General features: G+C 40.4%; 1 protein-coding gene across 2 annotated transcripts in view; it reads right to left on the bottom strand.

The window, feature by feature from the left end:
• Positions 1-18,788: 18,788 nt before the first annotated feature.
• DRD3 (dopamine receptor D3) overlaps positions 18,789-19,168 on the bottom strand; it is a 36,778-nt gene continuing 36,398 nt past the window's right edge. For both annotated transcript variants that reach the window (XM_059065152.1, XM_059065153.1), the window contains one exon: positions 18,789-18,985. In XM_059065152.1, coding sequence (XP_058921135.1) covers positions 18,789-18,985 — 197 coding nt within the window. The remainder of the gene's footprint in view (positions 18,986-19,168) is intronic.

The raw sequence follows: 19,168 nt of genomic DNA, 5'->3' as shown, positions 1-19,168 counted from the left end.
CTTATTTTGATTTACCCCACCCACATATGCAACAGTGTCAGAGTAACAATTCTAATACTATTACTAACAATGTGATGTCTCATAACAGTTTAAAAGTTCTTTATAATTCTTCATGCTCTTGGAGATGTACACCTCTTAGAGATGTACAGTCAATTATGTGTTTTAAAGTGACTTGGAATGACTCATCTCTCTGTGGCTAAATCAACTCTATTCACAGATTTGTTTATTTTATTTTGCTTTCGATTGTTAGGCGTTGCCTAGTTTCATGAGTATTTAATCCAGATAAGGGTGAGTGGTTTTTTCTTTCAACACTTTAAATATTTCACTCTGTTCTCTTCTTGCTTGTATGGTTTCTGAAGAGAAGTTGTAATTCTTATCCTTGTTCTCTACAGGTAAGTTGCTCTTTTCCTCTGGCTTCTTTCAAGATTTGTTTTCCTCTTTGTGTTTGGTTTTCTGCAGTTTGAATATAATATTCCTAGGTGTAGATTTTTTTATATTTATCCTGCTGGGTGTTCTCTGAGCTTCCTGGATCTGTGGTTTGATGTGTGTCATTGATTTTGGAAAATTCTCAGCCATTATCACTTCAAATAAGTCTCCAAACATCTCTTTTTTATAAGGACACTGGTCATATTGGATTAGGGGCCTTTCTAATGACCTCATTTTAACTTGATTACCCTTGTAAAGACCCTATCTCCAAAGGTAGTGTTCTGAGGTACTGGGGGTTAGAACTTCAACATATCTTTTCTGAGGGACACAATTCAGCCCATAACAATGATATAAACTCAAATCTGTATAAAACTGAAGACTGGATTAGTAAACTGAAAATAGTATATATTGAGAAATTCACCCAGAATATAGCCCAGAGAACCATATATACATATGTGTATGGTCTGAGTGTTTGTGTCCCCTCCAAACTCAAATTTTGAAACACTGAACCCAAGTGTGATGGTATTAAGAGGTGGGGCCTGTGGAGGTAATTAAGATTAGAGAAGGTCATGAGGGTGGAGACCTTAGGAATGGGATGAGTGCCCTTACAAGAGTCACAAAGAGCTTGCTTCCCTTCTCTGCCATATGAGGACACAATGAGAAGTCGGCAGTCTGCAACCCAGAAAAGCACTCTCACCAGAATCCAGCCATGCTGGCACCCTGATCTAGGACTTCCAGCCTCCAGAACTGTGAGAAATAAATGTCTGTTGGTTATAAGCCACTCAGTCTGTGGTATTTTTGTTACAACAGCCTGAACAAGACAATGTGTGTGTGTATTTATTCAGACTATATATGTGTGATGTATTTAGTTAATTAATTTACTTCAGTTAAGAGACATGGAGGATAGATTCAAAGGTTCCAACATTCCAGTATATCTAATAGGATTTTTATTGCAGAAGGCATTACTAACAGCCTACCCAATCACCATTACTACTCCATCCTTAATAGCAGTATCTTGATATTTTTCAGGGAGGAAATGTGCCTAGCTAAAAATACTTGATTTCCTAGTCTCCCTTGCAACTAAGGTAGTCATGTGACCAGTTCTAAATGGTGAGATACCAGCAGAAATCCCTGGGTAAGCCATTCTTTCCTTAATACAAAATCAAAGCTCCATTAGGAGAAAACTCTTCACCCTATAGCATTTCTCCCATGGCCCCTCACCAAAAATCTCAGTTGATTTTTACAGAGTAATTTAACAAACGTAATCTCTACCTTTTGAAAAAAAAATTTTCCTGACCAAGACGAATTGATCCACAAAATGCAAATGATTTTACATAAGAAAATCTATTAATATACCACACAGCCAATTAAGAAAATTGGTTGAAAAAACTCTATGATCAACTTAGTAGATATAGAAAAAAGAAAGCACATTTGATAAAACTAAACAAACATTCTTGTACTCGCTTATTTGTTTATTTAAAGGAAACAAGTAGCAGAATAAGTACTGAGGAGTTGAGAGTTGCTATTATATCAATATATAAAGAGTGCCTTTTATAGGTGACATATGAGTAGAGACCTCAAGGAAGTGAGGCAGTGAGCCATGCTGACATCTGAGGGAAGAATGTTAGGGATACAGACTTTGAGATGGGAACATTTATGGTGCTTTTAAGTCATAAAAGGCGTAAACAACTAAACTCTTAGCACTTATGGGTAGAAGAAAATATCCTTAACTGGACAAAAGGTATCTATCAAAATCTTGCAGAAAGTTAATAATGAAACTAAAAAACTATATCACCACTTCTATTCCACATTCTACCGAACATCCTAAACAATGAAATAAGACGAGAAAAAGAGTAAGAGGTACAGAAATTACAAAGAAGTTCCAAAATAGACCTTATTTTCAGTCAACATTTTTGATTACATAGGAAGTCTAAGAGAATCTACAAACTACAAGACTTAATCAGAGAGTCATTGAAGGTTTCTGGATACAATATCAATATAAAATGATCAATTGTATTTCTATATTGTGGTAATAAGCAAATTGCAATTATAATAATGATATTTCATCAGTGATAGCCAGAAAGTTATAAAGTGTCTAGGAATAAATAATACCCATTAGATTAACAAATTAAATAGTTAACAACTCAAAGGTTTGAAAGAATATGGATAAATGGGAACTCATAAACTAAAGATAGGGAAGTAAATTAACACAACCACTTTGGAGAAAAATTTGATAATATCTACTAAAGTAAAAGATGTGCAAATCTTTCTACCAATAATTTCTCTTATAGGTTTATATCCTAGAAAAAATTCAGCACATATGCTCAAGGATATATTATTAAAATATTTGTTATAGCTTCTTAAAACAATAAAGATTTCAGAACGGATTATCAACAGGAGAATGGTATGTTTATATAGAGTTAAAATGAATGATTGAACTAAACTTCCATGTATCAACTAATGTAAAAAAAGAATTTTCAGAGAATAGTACTTATATATACTTTGAAAGCATAAAATAAAATACAATATGGATATATGTGTATGTAGCAAAGCATAAAACATGATGAAAATGATAAACATTTAATGCCAAATAGTGATTCCTTCTGGGCATGGAAGGAGAAAAATGCTACAAAGATGATTAAGTGTTTTTGTAATGTACTCTTTCTTTTAAAAGATCTGAAATGAATATAGCAAAATGTTAAAATCTGATATAGCTATTAGCTGTAATATTATTCTCTAAAGTTTTCTGAGTATTTGATACATTTTATGATATTTTCAAAAGTGAAATAAATCATCTAAGAAGACAACATTATTAATCTCATGGACCACTCCCAGGGTTGCAGAATTTATTGTTTCTACCAGTTGGATGTTCCAGTTCCCCTCTCTGAGCTCCCTGTCTCCTCTTTAGGAAGTTAGTATGAGGTCATGTCTGTGTAACCACCAGGGCAGCCCAACAGGAACCAACTTTTTATTTGTTACCTATGGTTTTTTTTTTTTTTTTCCTGACAAGAACTAAAACTCATGTTCTATTTCCACCCTCCTGATGTTACTCATGGATTGACATAATTAAACGAACGAGAACTTTGAGGTTTCTTCTACATTTCTTCAGAGTGAAACCTGATGAAGTTTGAAGGTGATGGTGCTGGGCCGAATGAGAATATAGGTAGGATGGCGTTACCAGATAATTCTTCTTCACTGAAAGGAATTACTCCTCCTAGCTTTCTTAGCTTCTTTCTAGCTTCTCACTGAATTCTTTATTTCCTACTAACATATCTCACAGCTTCTCTCTCTTTTTTCTAAATATGAATTTATTTTCCCTCGATCAAGCTGTTTTCCTACTTCCTTTCAATTTCCACTGTACACAGCACAACTTCCCTTATCTCACAGAATCTTTGCTCCTTCACTTTACCTCCCTTTGCAAATCCTGAGCAAGACTTGCCCTTATCTCCACTCCTCTCCCTCTATCTCAGTCTTCTGGACAGTTTTGTCTTTATAGTATTTTCAAAAGTGAGACAAATCATCTAAGAGGCAGTAACATTTTTATCTCATGATACCCTCCTACGTCCTCAGGCTTTAATCCCCATATGTGTGGGGACAGGGCATTTTTTTTTTTTTTTTTTGAGACATCAGTAGTTTTATCGATAGGGGAACTTAAACATCTGAAGAAAGGTCCTGGAGTGACACCCCACTGTGTGTGGTCGCAGGTGGTGGCAGGCTTTGTTGGGGGCAGAGGGGGAGATTACCAGTTATAGGGGAACTGACACGTCAGGTGGGCTCATTAGTTACCAGGGAAACCACTAGAGGGTCACACCGCTCACCTCCCCTTTGATAAGAACAATCACTAGCTGGGGCCTGGGGTAAGTATGTAGAAAAGTCAGTCATATGAGTAAGATACAGGTGAAGCAGGCACTGGTCAGGCAGGGGATGTACGGAGAGCAAGAGAACAGCCATCCTGAGTGGCCTGACCACACACTCCACCCCTACATACCCTGCATGACCCTTAAAATCTTGGTCTGCTCCTCTTCTGCGATATCCCTGGAGTCAGGTATGTAGAGGGGCACTGCAACCAGATACCACAAATACAATACAGACAGGCCACCCCTGTTTTTCACAAACCCAGGGTCACCCCCATGGGGAAAGGCGGGGACAGGGCAATTCTTGATTTAAAAAACTTAGTTCTCAGACTTGTGTTTGCCAAGAGGGGGAGGTAGGGGAGGAATGGATTGGGAGTTTGAGATTAGCATATGTAAACTATTATATGTAGAATGGATAAACAAGAAGGTCCTACTGTATAATACAGGGAACTATATTCAATATCCTGTGATAAACCATAATGGAAAAGAATATGAAAAAGAATATATATATATATGTATAACTGAATCATTTTACTGTATGGCAGAAATTAACACAACACTGCAAATCAACTATACTTCAATAAAATAAATTTTTAAAAACTCAGTTCTCAGCGTTCCTTGTTCAAAATTCTCCCTAAAGATTGTTCATTTCTACCCAGCTCCAACTCATAACTCCCATCCCTGATATTTTCAGGCAACATATCTATGTTAAGCACAAGTAGTAGATATTCTTGTATAGATAGATCGTGGTTTCCAGTTTATATTTTCTTACACGTGATTTTTCTTCAACAACTCTGTAGACAGGACAGAGTTCATTGCCCTCACTGAGGAGGCTGAGGCAGAGATTTACTCCTTAAGAGTTTGTCAGCTGAAGAAGGTGGACTTTAATTGAAGTTGATAGAAGCAGAACCGTTAGGAGATGGAAATCCCCAGCTGTCAGGGTTTACAGCCGGAGACAGCCAATTCCCTGTAGAAGTGCTTTCTTCACTTGGCTCCGCTCATGTTTTCTGGAGGCAGGTGGCAGGTGAGTTTGCCTGGTACAGCAAAGGCTCACTCCAATACATGAACAGAAGGTATTTCAGTCCAACAAAAGCAGTGTCTGGAAGAGAAGCCCGGGGTCTTACACAGATCCTGGAAGGAAGCAGGAAAACAGAGGGGAAAAAGACAGGAGGGAAGGGGGAGGGGGAAGGAGAGTAAGTAATGGAGAAGAAAAAAGGTGTGAAAGAATTTACTCCTAATTTGTCTTTATGAAAATTTGATATATGAAAATTCCTACTTGAAAATGAGATAAATAAATAATAAAATGAGATAAATTATTTGCATTACAAATTAACTCTTTGCTTCAAAAGAGTATTTACCACAGGTGTGATTCTGTGATGTGAGACTTTAGAATGGAATATGACTTGGGGGAGGTGGGAGATTTAAACAATAAAATCCTGATTATAATATAATAGGAAGTAATCCAGGGATAAAAGGGGAGACATCTAAAGAAGGAGGTGGTTGTACAGGGAGCTCTCTGCAGAGCTCAAGCTTTTTTTTTTTTTTTTTTTTTTTTGCGGTACGCGGGCCTCTCACTGTTGTGGCCTCTCCCATTGCGGAGCACAGGCTCTGGACGCGCAGACTCAGCGGCCATGGCTCGCGGGCCCAGCCGCTCCACGGCATGTGGGATCTTCCCGGACCGGGGCACGAACCCGCGTCCCCTGCATCGGCAGGCGGATTCTCAACCACTGCGCCACCAGGGAAGCCCAGAGCTCAAGCTTTTTAAAGGACATGCACAAAAGACAGGGAAAGGGGATTACAGATGAGGTTGAACACAAAAGACTGTCATGAACCTTCAAAAACAGAATGAAGGAGGCTAAAGTTGGGAATAAACCTAGGCTTACAAAAAGTGCTAAAGACTGCTGTAAGGACCCTAAAAGCTTTGTTATGGTAAGGAGAAGCCCAAACATGGAGAAACTTGCTCTTTCAGTAAGTGAGATGGTATAATGTTAACATAAATTAAGTAGTTCTTACTTTTTTCTATTGTTTATATTGCTCTGTCTTCACCGACATGCAGAAAGATGGAAAAAAATTGTATGTCTCTTGGCTAGTGTGGAAGGAGTATATTGATATTATCCCACTTGGAAAAGAAATGAAAATTCCTGGAGTCTGGGCATCAAAGACAGGAGAAGAAGAAAAAAAAAAAAAAAGACAGGAGAAGACTTGGGAGCCCCGAGGGCAAATTTGGGAGAAATGTGGTGAGAAGATACAGGAGAAAGACCAAGCCAGGAAGATGGTGATCTGCCCCTCCCTTCTTCCCCACTGGGCTCAGATCTTGGGTAAATTCCATTAAAGCTTGTTAATTGCTTAGTGTGAGTGGACTTCTTATGGAAATAGAAGATGGAACTCAGCTCAGTTCCCTAGAGGGCCTGGGGAAAATAAAAACCAACTTTCAAATGTAAGAACCAGAGGAAGGGGATACCAGGATATACCACATTCAATTTTGAAAGGAAGGTGCAAGGAGAATTGAAGTCCCACATAAGTGAGAAATTAAGAAAACATGGAACCTCTCTTACTGGATTTAAGTTTCTAGAGCTGGAGGAATTAAATGCCAGGAAATTGAAATAATGTGCAGTGCAGAGGGATTCCCAGTGCCTCTATCAGTAATCCATTGGGGGTTACAGCAAAAGGGAGAGGTGCCTGAAGGCTGAACGCTTTTCACACAGGGGAACAGATTAGATTCTACCAACTATGGATCAGGAAGTCTGACATCGATTCCATTGCAAATGACTGGTTTAAGGCTAAACCAATCATGGTATTCCATTCCCCTTGCCAGGATGGATTTTAGAGGGTTACAGACTTAATCCAAGGATGAGGGGAATTCTTTTTAAGGGACAAAACCTCAGGTAGTATGCCTGTCAAGAGAAATATTTTGAGGTAAGAATATATATCACCCATGGGCAGTAGTGAATGATTTGGCCAGTTGATGCTTTACAACCTAAGAAGCAGAATGTCTTAGCTAGTTGATGTCAGCCAACTTCTATCAGTGCTGGCACAAAAGGCACTTTAATGCACTAGTAGGTAAGAAATGGAGTCACCATCCTAGCAAGACTCACTGACCTTTATCACCAGAAGACAGTTCTGCTTGCTCTTACATAATGGAGACAGAAAAGAATACTCAGTTGCCCAAATATGATGGTAATGGACAAGTACAACAACCATGGCCTGTGAAATGGTAGCAAGGATGGAGGCTACGCATGGCCCCAAAACATGGGCTCCAGCTATCTAAGTCTGATCTAATTATTGCCACTGTTGAATATCCAGCCTACCACCAAAAAACACCAGCAATGAGCTCCCAATATGGCTCCACTTCTTGAAGAGACCCATTACCTCCTTAATGGAAAGTTTATTACAATGGGCCCTTCCATCTTGTGATTCCTCTTGATAGGAATTGACTGAATTGACACATATTCCACTATGGATTTACCTTTCCTACTCATACAATCTTAGCTCAACAGTGCTTATGTGATACTTGATCCACTGGAATAGAAGCCTGACAAACATTACCTCAGACCCAGGTAATTGCTTGTATGGATGGAGGGATGGCCGTATGCACATGACCATGTGATCCACTGTTTCTATCACATATTACACCTCCCAGAAGCTGCTAGTCTAATGGATGTGCAACAACTTTTTGGATGCACAATAGAGGCATCAGCTTAGAGATGATGCCTTCTGATGATGGGCACCAGACTTCAGACAAGAGTATATGTTCTAAACCAAAGACCCTTATATGATGCCAATCCAATCAGTAAAATACATGGATCTGGGAAATGAGAAGTAGAAGTACAAACACAACTGCTGAACATTATTCTCTCTGATGCACTTGAGGAATTTTGTACTTCTTGTCCCTGCTATTCGGGATGCTGCAGATTTACAGGTCTTTTTTAAAAAACATTTTTATTGAGGCATATTTTACATAGTGTGTAATTCACATACTTCAAGTATATAATTCAGCGATTTTTAATAAGTTCACCAAGTTGTACAAACATCACAATAAATCAGTTTTAAAACATTTGTATCATTCCAGTAAGATCCTCATGCCCATTACATCTCCCTGCCCCAGGCAACCACTAATCTTCTCTCTTTCTCTATAAATTTGCCTTTTTGGACATTTCATATAAACAGAATCATGCAATACATAGTCTCTTGTGGCTTGCTTCTTTCATTTAGTAAAAGTTTCTGACATTTGTCCATGTCACAGCATGTACAACCAGTTTGTTACTTTCCATCATTGAATAATATTTTGTTGTACAGATACACCACGATGTCTATCCATTCACCAGTTGATGGACATTTGGGTTGTTTTTAACTTTTAGCTATTATGAATAATGTTGCAAAGAATATAATGTGCAAGTCTTTGTGTGGATATTTGTTTTATTTACTTTCTCTTGGATAGATGCCCAGGAGCAGAATCACCTGATGATACGGTAAATTTATATTTAACTTTTTAAGAGACTGCCAAACTGTTTTCCAAAGTGACTGCATTATTTTACATTCCTATCAGCAATGTATGAGGATTCTCATCTCTCCACCTCCTCTCCAACATTTGTTATTGTCTGTCTTTAAAAAAATTTTTTAGTTATTCTCTAATGAAAATGATGAGTGTCTTTTTCATGTATTTATAAGCAATTTTTCTATCTTTTTCAGTAAAATATCCATTAAAATATTTTACCGTTTTGGGATTGAGTTGTCTTCTTATTATTGAGTTGTAAGTGTTCTTTCTATATTCTGGATACAAGTTCTTTATCAGATATGTGTTTTGCAAATATTTTGCAAGCCAGTCTGCTGTTTCTAATCAGTGTCTTTTGAAGTGTAAAGTTTTAAATTTTCACAAGATCAGTTTATCACTTTTTTCTTTTTTAAGGTGCTTATAGTGTTATATCTAAGAAATCTTTGTCTATCTTAAAGTCCAAAGGTTTCTACCTAGGTTTTCTTTTAAAAGTTTTATTGTTTAGCTCTTACTTTTTCTTTTTTCTTTCTTTTTTTTTTTTTTGCGGTACGCAGGCCTCTCACTGTTGTGGCCTCTCCCGTTGCGGAGCACAGGCTCCGGACGCACAGGCCCAGCTGCCATGGCTCACGGGCCCAGCTGCTCCGCGGCATGTGGTATCTTCCTGGACCGGGGCACGAACCCATGTCCCCTGCATCGGCAGGCGGACTCTCAACCACTGCACCACCAGGGAAGCCCAGCTCTTACATTTAATTCTATGACCCATATTGAATTAATATGAGGGGATGGTCTAATTTCATGTTTATGCATATGAATATCCAACTGTCCTAACACCATTTGTTTAAAAGGCTCTCCTTTCGCTAACAGATTGCCTTTTTTTGAAAATCAATTAACCATAAATGTAAGGATTTCTTTCTAGACTTTTAATTCTGTTCAGTTATCTATATATCTATTCTTATGCCAATACCATATTATCTTGATAACTGTAGCTTTATAGTGAGTTTTGAAATTGGGAAGTAAACATTCTCCAATTTTGTTTTTCTTTTCAAAAATAATTTTGGCTATTCTGAATCTTTTGCATTTCCATATAAATTTTACAATCTGCTTATAAGTTTCTGATAAAGAAAAAAAAAGGTCTGCTGGACTTTTGAGATGGATTAAATGAAATATATAGATAAATTTGGAGAGAGAACTGCCATCTTAACAATACTGAGTCTTCCAATCCAAGAACATGGGATCTCTAGGTCCTTGCTCATTTTTATTTCTTTTTAAAATAAAAAAATATATATATTGAGGTGAAATTCACATAACATAAAATTAACCATTTTGAAGTGAACAATTCAGTGGCATTTAGTACATCTATCAACTGTGCAACCACTACCTCTATCTAGTTCCAAAACATTTTCATCACCCCCAAAGAAAATCATGTACCCAATTAAGCAATTACTCCCCATTCCCTGCCTATCTACCCTTGGAAACCACCAATCGTTATTCTGTCTCTGTGGACTTATCTATTCTGGATATTTCATATAAATGAAATCATACAATATGTGACCTTTATGTCTGGCCTCTTCCACTTAGCATAATGTTTTCGAGGTTCACCTGCATTGTAACATGTATCAGTACTTCATTCCTTTTTATGACTGGATAATATTCCATTTTACATATATATATGTAAAATGGAATTATATATAATATAAGTGGTATATATATTATCTATATAATGGAATCATATATACTATATATGTGATATATATATCACATGTAATTTTAGCTATTATGAATAATGTTACTATGAACATTTCTATGCAAGGATTTGAACATTTGTTTCCAATTTGGGGGGTATATACATAGGAGTGGAATTGCTGGATCATATAGAAATGCTATATTTAACTTTTTGAGGTAAGGGTCCTTGTTTTTAAAGGGGGAACATGTCCACTAGGGGATGAGAATCCCATTAAGCTTTTTTTTTTTTTTTTTTTTTTTTTTTTGCGGTACGCGGGCCTCTCACTGTTGTGGCCTCTCTCATTGCAGAGCACAGGCGCCGGACGCGCAGGCTCAGTGGCCATGGCTCACGGGCCGAGCCGCTCCGCGGCATGTGGGATCTTCCCGGACCGGGGCACGAACCCGTGTCCCCTGCATCGGCAGGCAGACTCTCAACCACTGTGCCACCAGGGAAGCCCCCATTAAGCTTTAAGTTATAGTTTTCACCTAGTCATTTAGAGCTCCTTGTGCCAGGAGACCAACAGGCAAGTGATGGAGCATCCTGGATAATTGAATCCTGATCATCAGGAGAAATTAGGGATGTTGTTACACAATGGGGACACGGAAGAATACATCTGCTAGCTGGATGATCCACTGAGGTATCTCTTTGTATTCCTTCGTTTATTTTGATGGTAATGGATAAGTGTAGCAGCCACAGCCTGAGAAAGTTGCCATGTCCCTCAGGATCACTCTACTAGGTAAGCCACCTGGACCAGTAGAGTGATAATCAATAGTGAGGGGAATCTAGAATAGACAGTAGAAAGGGAAATGATGAGAGTTACCTTGTCTTTGAAACCATTTGCTGTGGCAGAGATTATAGTCCATTCCACTAACTTTCCATAGGAAGAGAACAACTAGATTCCTGAGGAAGCTGTTTCTAGAATTTACTATATGAGGAAAAGTGAAGCCGAATGGCACAAAGGGTGAACTGTAGTGGATCCTGTGGTGTGCCACCAAGATCACTCTTCAAGACTGAGGAATTTGTTCCCCCAGTTGCTAGGAGTGTTGACAGCTGAAACCTTTCAACTGAAGAGAGCTTCCTTACCTAAGTCATTCCTTCCCAGAGGTAGCCTGCATCCAATTACTGGTTGGGACCATAAACACCCTGCTTCCTCAAGAACTCCCTGTAGAATCATCTAAGATTTTTGTGTGACTGCAACTCTGTTCAATTCCTCCCTCTGCTGAATCCTACTTCCATCAAGTATAGGTGTTGCTCCTTAAGGCATACTCCATTAAATTTATCCATTCAGGATGCAAATTTCCTTCTTAGGATTTCAATATGAGCCCTAAGAGTCTATGCAATTTGAGTTGGGTCATTAAAAATGGAATATACCAATCATGCTGAATAATGAGTCCATGGTACTCTGAACTGGTTAAACAATATTTAGAAGATTGGATTTTATTTGTGGCCTCATATTTTAAGAGAAACACTAACAACATGGTTACATCCAGAGGAAAGCAACCAAGATAGAGAGTGTAAGAAAATGTAACTTAAAGTAGAGATATAGGGATTGAAACTTTGGAGAACTGTCTTAATTGCACAAAGGCTATCATTGAGAAGGTGGAACAGAGGAGAGAATAGGGACCAAAAGGTGGATTTTATAAGAAGGCAAATTTTGGCTTAAAAGAGGGCGGGATTTTCTAAAGGAAAATTTGTTATATGTCTTGGAAAGAAGTGAGCCAGCTCCTTAATACAGCTGGGTGATAATGAATCAGAGATGTTAGAGAGAATTTCTACAATAACCAGGAGATTGGAGTAAAGTCCCCTCCAACTCTCAAATCCCATAATTATACACTGTGATGAACTGCAAGCTTTTTTAAAAAAATAAATTTATTAATTTATTTATTGGCTGTGTTAGGTCTTCCTTGCTGCGTGCAGGCTTTCTCTAGTTGTAGTGAGCGGGGGCTACTCTTCGTTGTGGTATGTGGGCTTCTCATTGCAGTGGCCTCTTTTGTTGCAGGGCACGGGCTCTAGGCATGCAGGATTCAGTAGTTGTGGCTCACGGGCTCTAGAGTGCAGGCTCAGTAGTTGTGGTGCTCGGGCTTAGTTGTTCCACGCATGTGGGATCTTCCCGGACCAGGGCTAGAACCTGTGTCCCCTGCATTGGCAGGTGGGTTCTTAACTACTGCGCCACCAGGGAAGCCCGAACTGTAAGCTTTTTAGGTCTTTACTATGGAGTTTTATGGAGTCTGCTCAAACCATAATGCAAGACTCAATTATGTTTGTTTTTCTTAAAGGAAAAAACACCATCCTCCACCTTAGTCAGTCTGAAGTGGTGCTACATGGAGTAGGAGACCTACAAGATATTCCCTCAGCTTTCCTCCTCAGCCCCTAATTGCTGTTGAATTAGTTTTTTTTCTTAAGACACAGAGAAGCAACTAAGAGTTGTTTCTGAACAGTTTTGAATTTTATTAATAAACATATTTGTAGGCTTTTAGGGCTCAGAAGATAATTTATATCCTTCTAGAATTATTTTAACTTGTCTCATCATAGCTTAGGAGTTCAGACTTACCACTTTTACTGATAAGAAAGTTGAGTTCCAGGAAGTCTGCAGATTTGACTCCGGCCACTAAAAGCACTATATGCCAAGGCTGAAATCAGACCTCATATTCTGAATGACAGAGCTTTGTACACTTCCCCAAGTCATCCAAGTCCCAAGTCCTCCTGCCTTTCACATCACTTTCACCATAGCTTATGGATTTATTTGTGTTCCCACTAAAAGATATGTTGAAGTTCTAATTCCCCAGAACCTGTAAAGGTGACCTTATTTGGAAATAGGGTCTTTGCTGATGTAATTGAGTTAAGATGGGGTTATATCAGATTAGGGTGGGACCTAATTCAATGAATGATAAGAAGAGTGAAATTTGGACATGGACACACAGGAGAGAACCCCATATGAAGATGGAAGCAGAGATTGGAGTCATGCTGCCACAAGCTATGGAACACCAAGGATTGCTGGCAGCTACCAGAAACTAGGAAGAGGCAACGAAGGATCTTCCCTTTTATAGCGTTCGGAGAGAGAATGGCCCTGCCAACACCTTGGCTTTGGACTCCAGCTCCTGTAACTGTGAAAGAATAAACTTCTTTATTGTTGTTTTAAGCCACCCAGTTTGTAGTAATTTGTTACAGTAGCCCCAGGAAACTACTACACCAGATCCAATGCACTTGTCTCAGAAAGGAAGAGATAGAGGAAGAGAAAAGCATGTTTGGCTCAGACATCATGAGGAACAAAGCTGGAAAGTCCTAAGGAATAGATGTGTTCTGCTGCTTTTTCCTGGCCAGGAGAGGAAGAGAGGCCCTGAGGTCACTTTAGCAAGCGAGCATCTGCCGTCAGTCTGGTGTTAGATCATGCCACAATTGTGTACTTGGCTGTGTGAACAGGGAAAGGGACTAGCCAATTGCCTAACAATCTGACTACAAATTCAGCCAAGTATCTTGGGCACATTTGGGGAATAAAAGACAAGAGAAAAATCAGTTTCAAGTGGGAGGCTGAACAGATTATGCCTAATAACTTGAGACTATTAGAGAATCAGCAAAGAGAAAGAAAGGTGGGCTGTGAACCAGATAGCGTAGAAACAGCTGCTTAGGGGGGAAATAATAATAATAATATCAATGATAATAATAATGTCTTACATTTGTTAGAGCTTTGTAGTTAATAAAGCACTTTGTTGGTTTTTTTTTTTTTTTTTTTTTTTTTTGCAGTACGCAGGCCTCTCACTGTTGTGGCCTCTCCCGTTGCGGAGCACAGGCTCCGGACGCGCAGGCTCAACGGCCATGGCTCACGGGCCCAGCCGCTCCGTGGCATGTGGGATCTTCCCGGAACGGGGCACGAACCCGTGTCCCCTGCATCAGCAGGCAGACTCTCAACCACTGCGCCACAAGGGAAGCCCAATAAAGCTTTTAATATTAGCTATTTAATCTTTCAATGGTCTGTGAAGAAGGCTAGGTCTTCAGGTCACCATTTTACTAATGAGGAGGTTTGAACTCATGGAGGTGAAACACTTGCCCAAAGTCGCTTGTCCCTGCTAGTCCTCCAGTCTTTGATTCATTTCGGTCCATTGTTTTTCCCATAAGCTGGTCAGAGAAACCTTGGGTTCAGCCCAGCCCCCTCTCTGGGGCACATCCATCCTCAGTGGCCTATGGCCATCTCTCTGCTCGTCCCAGTACCCAGCAGACTGCACAAAGCAGGGACTTGATGCACAACGGTGGAGGCTGGGTGATTAATTGAGGTGAGGGTAGGTGGAGCGAGAGGCCCCAGGTCTTGTGCTTGGCACAGACTTCAGGTTCGGCCTCTGCCAGTGTGTGCTACAAAGCTGAGCTGCCTGGCATCACCCTCAACTGAGTCTCCGTGGCAGGAGGTAGTCATGGAAACTCACTCCCTTTCTAAGCTGATGAGGAGAGAATTAGGTAGAAAGGAGGAATCAAATTAATTGCCTGTCATCCGCTCTCTGCTCTCTGTGTGTTGATTCAAATTAAGCTTTTTCAGTTTTCTGATGTCAGCAGATACCATACGATCAGAGCACAGGCCTGGGAGTCAGGATCTCCAGGAAACAGCCAGTTTTTAGCGAATCCCTTAACCTGTCTCTGTTTAGTTCTGACCCAAGCATTCAGAAAAACAAATCTCTCTGCCTGACCTCCCTTGATTTCTGACCTAAACTCTCTGAACTGCCTTATTTTAATCATCTCTGACTCTACAGACACCCAACCAGCCACCCCTCCTCTTGCAGAGAAAAGAGCAGAGAATTCGAATCAAATTCTGAGTTTGCTGAAATTGACTGCAGCTCAGAGAGAGGTAGTTAAGTTAGTCAGTGATAAATAAGTTAGTCAGTGATAAATGTTCTGTGATGCGCGTTGCCCACCTGGAGGAAAGTGGAGGCAAAATCTTGAGATTTTCTGTGAGAGGTGTCACCACCAGCTCAGCTGCCACCTGAGCAGAGCCAGAGGATGTCTCCAAAGATGCGGCCCTTTCCTTTCCTGTGCTATCTGTAGGATCTCTTCTCTACAGCCAGTTGGAATTATTTGAGATTCCTTGCATGTTCCTTGCTTGTTTGTTTCTTTAACTTTTCAGAGGTTTTCTCTGCCGAGAACACTCTTCCTACTTTTTCATTGTGTCTCAACCCTGGCAACACATCTGCGAAGCCTTCTCAAGGCGGAATATGGGATTTCCAGATACCATGAATTCCCTTTATTGTAGATGACAAGCAGGTCATCACTGTACCCAGGAATTCTACCTCCGCAGTGGTCTACAGGCTTCTGAAAGCAAGGACTATGTCTTCCTTGATCATGTTCCCAGCACCAAGCATCATGCTGAACACATAGAAGGTAATCAATCTATTTATTGAATAAGGGACTGATTTAATAAATGAGTGGTGAATGGAAGTTTTTCAGGATGGTGTTTTAGAAGAAGAAAATATTTACTTAAGGTCTAGAGTTGAATGTTGATTGTAATCTGTTTGGATTTCGATGCTGTTTGTATTTCACAACCAAGTAGAATGGACTGCTGTGAGGTGTCTTTGGGCTCCAGACCTGGTTTGCCCCAAGAACTCTGCTCTGCTTTATTCAGGCCAACATCTCTCTAGAGTCATACTGGCTCTGAAAGTAGCGAGCTCTGAGGTCAAGTGTACTGATTCATGTTGGGAATGTAGAGTTGGAAGAGGTAGAATGCAGAATCCCAGGATGAAGAGGCTGAAGTGAGTGCTTGGGAGATGTGTTTGGGATTCCCCTAGGAGGCTCTTCCTGGATCAGAAGAAAATCCTGGGAAGGAGGTGTTGTCTCCTAATAGACACTATCTAGGGAAAAAAGTGCCTCTCAGTTTAACGATGAAGATGACAATAAGAGTTTATCCTTGTATCTGTATGGAGTTTATAGTTTTTATGGGCTTCTCGGGGAATGGGGTAAAGTAGAAAGAGCACTGAACTAGGATTCAGCAGATTTGAATACTTGTGTGTCATTATCCAACCATGGGACAATTCCTGGCCTCGCTTTCCTTTTCTGTAAATGAAGGTGAGGGTAGAACCAAGTACTCCCTCGGGTCTGTTCCATGATTCTATAAAAATAGGTTATGCATGTCCCATGTGACTGGTTCAGAGGTTGAATATGGCAGGAGAGTGAGAGTAATGCCTTGGGCTGGGTCAGGAAAGTCTAAGGCGGAGGTAGGTGGGGCAGGGTGAGGCTCTCCCGGGGATCTTGCTCCATCTTTTTCTCCCCACCCCTTTGCCACTCTGGTGGGAGGCAGTGCACCATAGTGGTTAACTGCATGAACTTGGGAATCATGCAGGCATGCCTGATGAATCCGGCTCTGCCACTTACTGACTGTGTGACCTGAGGCAAATTTCTTAACCTCCCTCTGTCTCAGTTTCCTCGCCTACAAAATGATGTTTATCGTCCTAAAGTCATCATAAGGGTTGGATGACCTGATGTAAAGAAATGCAACAAAGTATTTGCTATCACTTATCCTCACAAATATATGAATACTGATGTTGTTTATATTTCTCTCTACTCTGGTTTTAACATGAAATTCTGTGGTCTTTCACCCCACTCTCCCACCCATTTGCTGTTTATTTTGCTTGAAAAAACTTAGGAATCGCGGACTTTGACTTCTGATATTTACTTGTCTCAGTCCCTAGTTTTACTTGTACCATAAACCTGTTGAGCTAGCTGGCTCCAGGTACAAGAACTAGTGGGCAGACAGCATTGTTATCAATGATAACATATAAAAATATTGGCATTAAAAGCATTCAGGAGTAACCTAACTGACTCACTGGGGGGGGGTATATATTTCCTCCTTATACACTTAAGGGTTAGAGGAATAAGAAGGGGCAAGGGACACCTTGGATTCCATACAAAATTCCTGTGTATTTTGAGGTTTTAGCAGCATTGCAGCAGGTATCTGTCACGCCTATGCCCTAACAGGTCTTAACAGTAAATTTATTGAAGCTCAGGATGATAACATTTCATAAATTATCCACAGATTGTATCTTGATTCTGTAATCAATAAGAAATAGCTTCTGTAGGTGAAAAGGTAAATGTGAGGATATTCAAGTTTCTTATAAATGCAATTTTGGATGACATTTACACATTGTTTCTATTATACCTTAAATCTCAGTTGTGAGAGGATAATGTTTAGCATCTGCATTAGGACTTTACAAAGACTGTCCATATGATGGCTTTGGACAGCTAGTCTGTCTCAGTTCTGGGGTCCTCTGGCAGTTTAGGTGGGTCCCTGCCACCCTTAGACAAGTAAACTGCCAAATACAGGAGCAGGCGGTGGGCTCCTTGAGTGCAGGAGCTGTCTTATTCAATGTCATATATCCAGAACCTGGGAGGTGAATGGCACCTTGTAGACACTTAATAGTTAATGGGTTTCAGGGTCTGAAAGTATTGGATCTCTGTTAAACAGGAGATGGAGATGCCTGGGTAGGAAAACCTCACAGCGTTATGAAAACACATCTAAAGCACGCTCTGAACCACAAGATTCAACAGTGATACTGTAGTGGGCATTGTCATTCCTTTGTCACTTAACATCCCCATCTTAAATTGCTCTGGAACTGAGACTCTGAGAGTAAGGAAATGGAATCAAAGGGGCTTCTTAGGTAGAGCTAAAATACAGGGAGAGCAAGGTTTGAAAAGGAAGCCCAGGTCCCAGTGTGGGACCATGTTTCCCTCAGGGTGAGGAATTTCCCAAATCAAATGTAGCCAATCAGAGTCTACAGAGAGGTGGAAGCGCTGGCCTTGCTATTGTATTTCAGGATGCAATGAATGAAAGGAATGACCAAAGAGAGTGGGCCCATGAAAGTACAAGGTTAGCCTGACAGTTAATTAGAAGTTTGAAGGAAGAGAGACTGGCTGTCTGCAAGACAGTTTACTGGCTGAGATTTCAAGGACCTTGGCAAGTTGAGAATTATGAGATCTGTTCATTTTTCCTTCGCTATAATGAATCATGCCTCTGATGAAAACTGTGTTTGTGTGTGGAGTCATGTTCTATCATCTTCTTGCCGAATTCCTGCTTATCCCTTGGGGGCCTCCGAACGACTTGAAGATTGCCAGAGTGAAGTCAGAGTTTAGCTGGGGAGGTAGGACTGTCTGTTCTGGAGGAAGCAGTTGGTTATACCTGCTACTCAGGGATATCTTGCCTTCAGGAATCTTCTTCCTGCCACATGCCAGCAGACATCGCACTGTCATTTTGAGCAGGCCCTGGCCAGTGGCCCGGTGGCCTGGCAGCTAAAGGTAGGCACAGGGAGTCTTCTCTCCTCCTTCAGCAAGACAGGATCTTGAGGAAGGCTTTTCGGAACTCGATGTTGAAGGTGGTATAGATCACAGGGTTCAGGGCACTGTTCACGTAGCCCAGCCACGTGGTGGCACTGTAGAGCTCTGGGGACACGTGGCATGCTTGGCAGTGGGTATTGAGAATGTGGGTCAAGAAGAAGGGCAGCCAGCAGACAATGAAGGTCCCTAGGTTGCAAAGGAAGAGAAAAACTGGGTCAGGGGTTTGTTTACTCCCTTTGTTGTAACGTGGAAATGAGTCATGGTTGTCTACTTTACGGCATCTACTATGCTGGAAGTTTCACATACCCTTTTAATTTTTACACCAACCCTATGAAGTAGGTGTGTGATTAGTCACTGTTTTTTTTTTTT

The sequence above is a fragment of the Kogia breviceps genome, chromosome 5 (genome assembly GCF_026419965.1).
Source record: "Kogia breviceps isolate mKogBre1 chromosome 5, mKogBre1 haplotype 1, whole genome shotgun sequence".
NCBI classification, from domain to species: domain Eukaryota; kingdom Metazoa; phylum Chordata; class Mammalia; order Artiodactyla; family Physeteridae; genus Kogia; species Kogia breviceps.
This window is presented reverse-complemented; position numbering and strand designations above follow the sequence as displayed.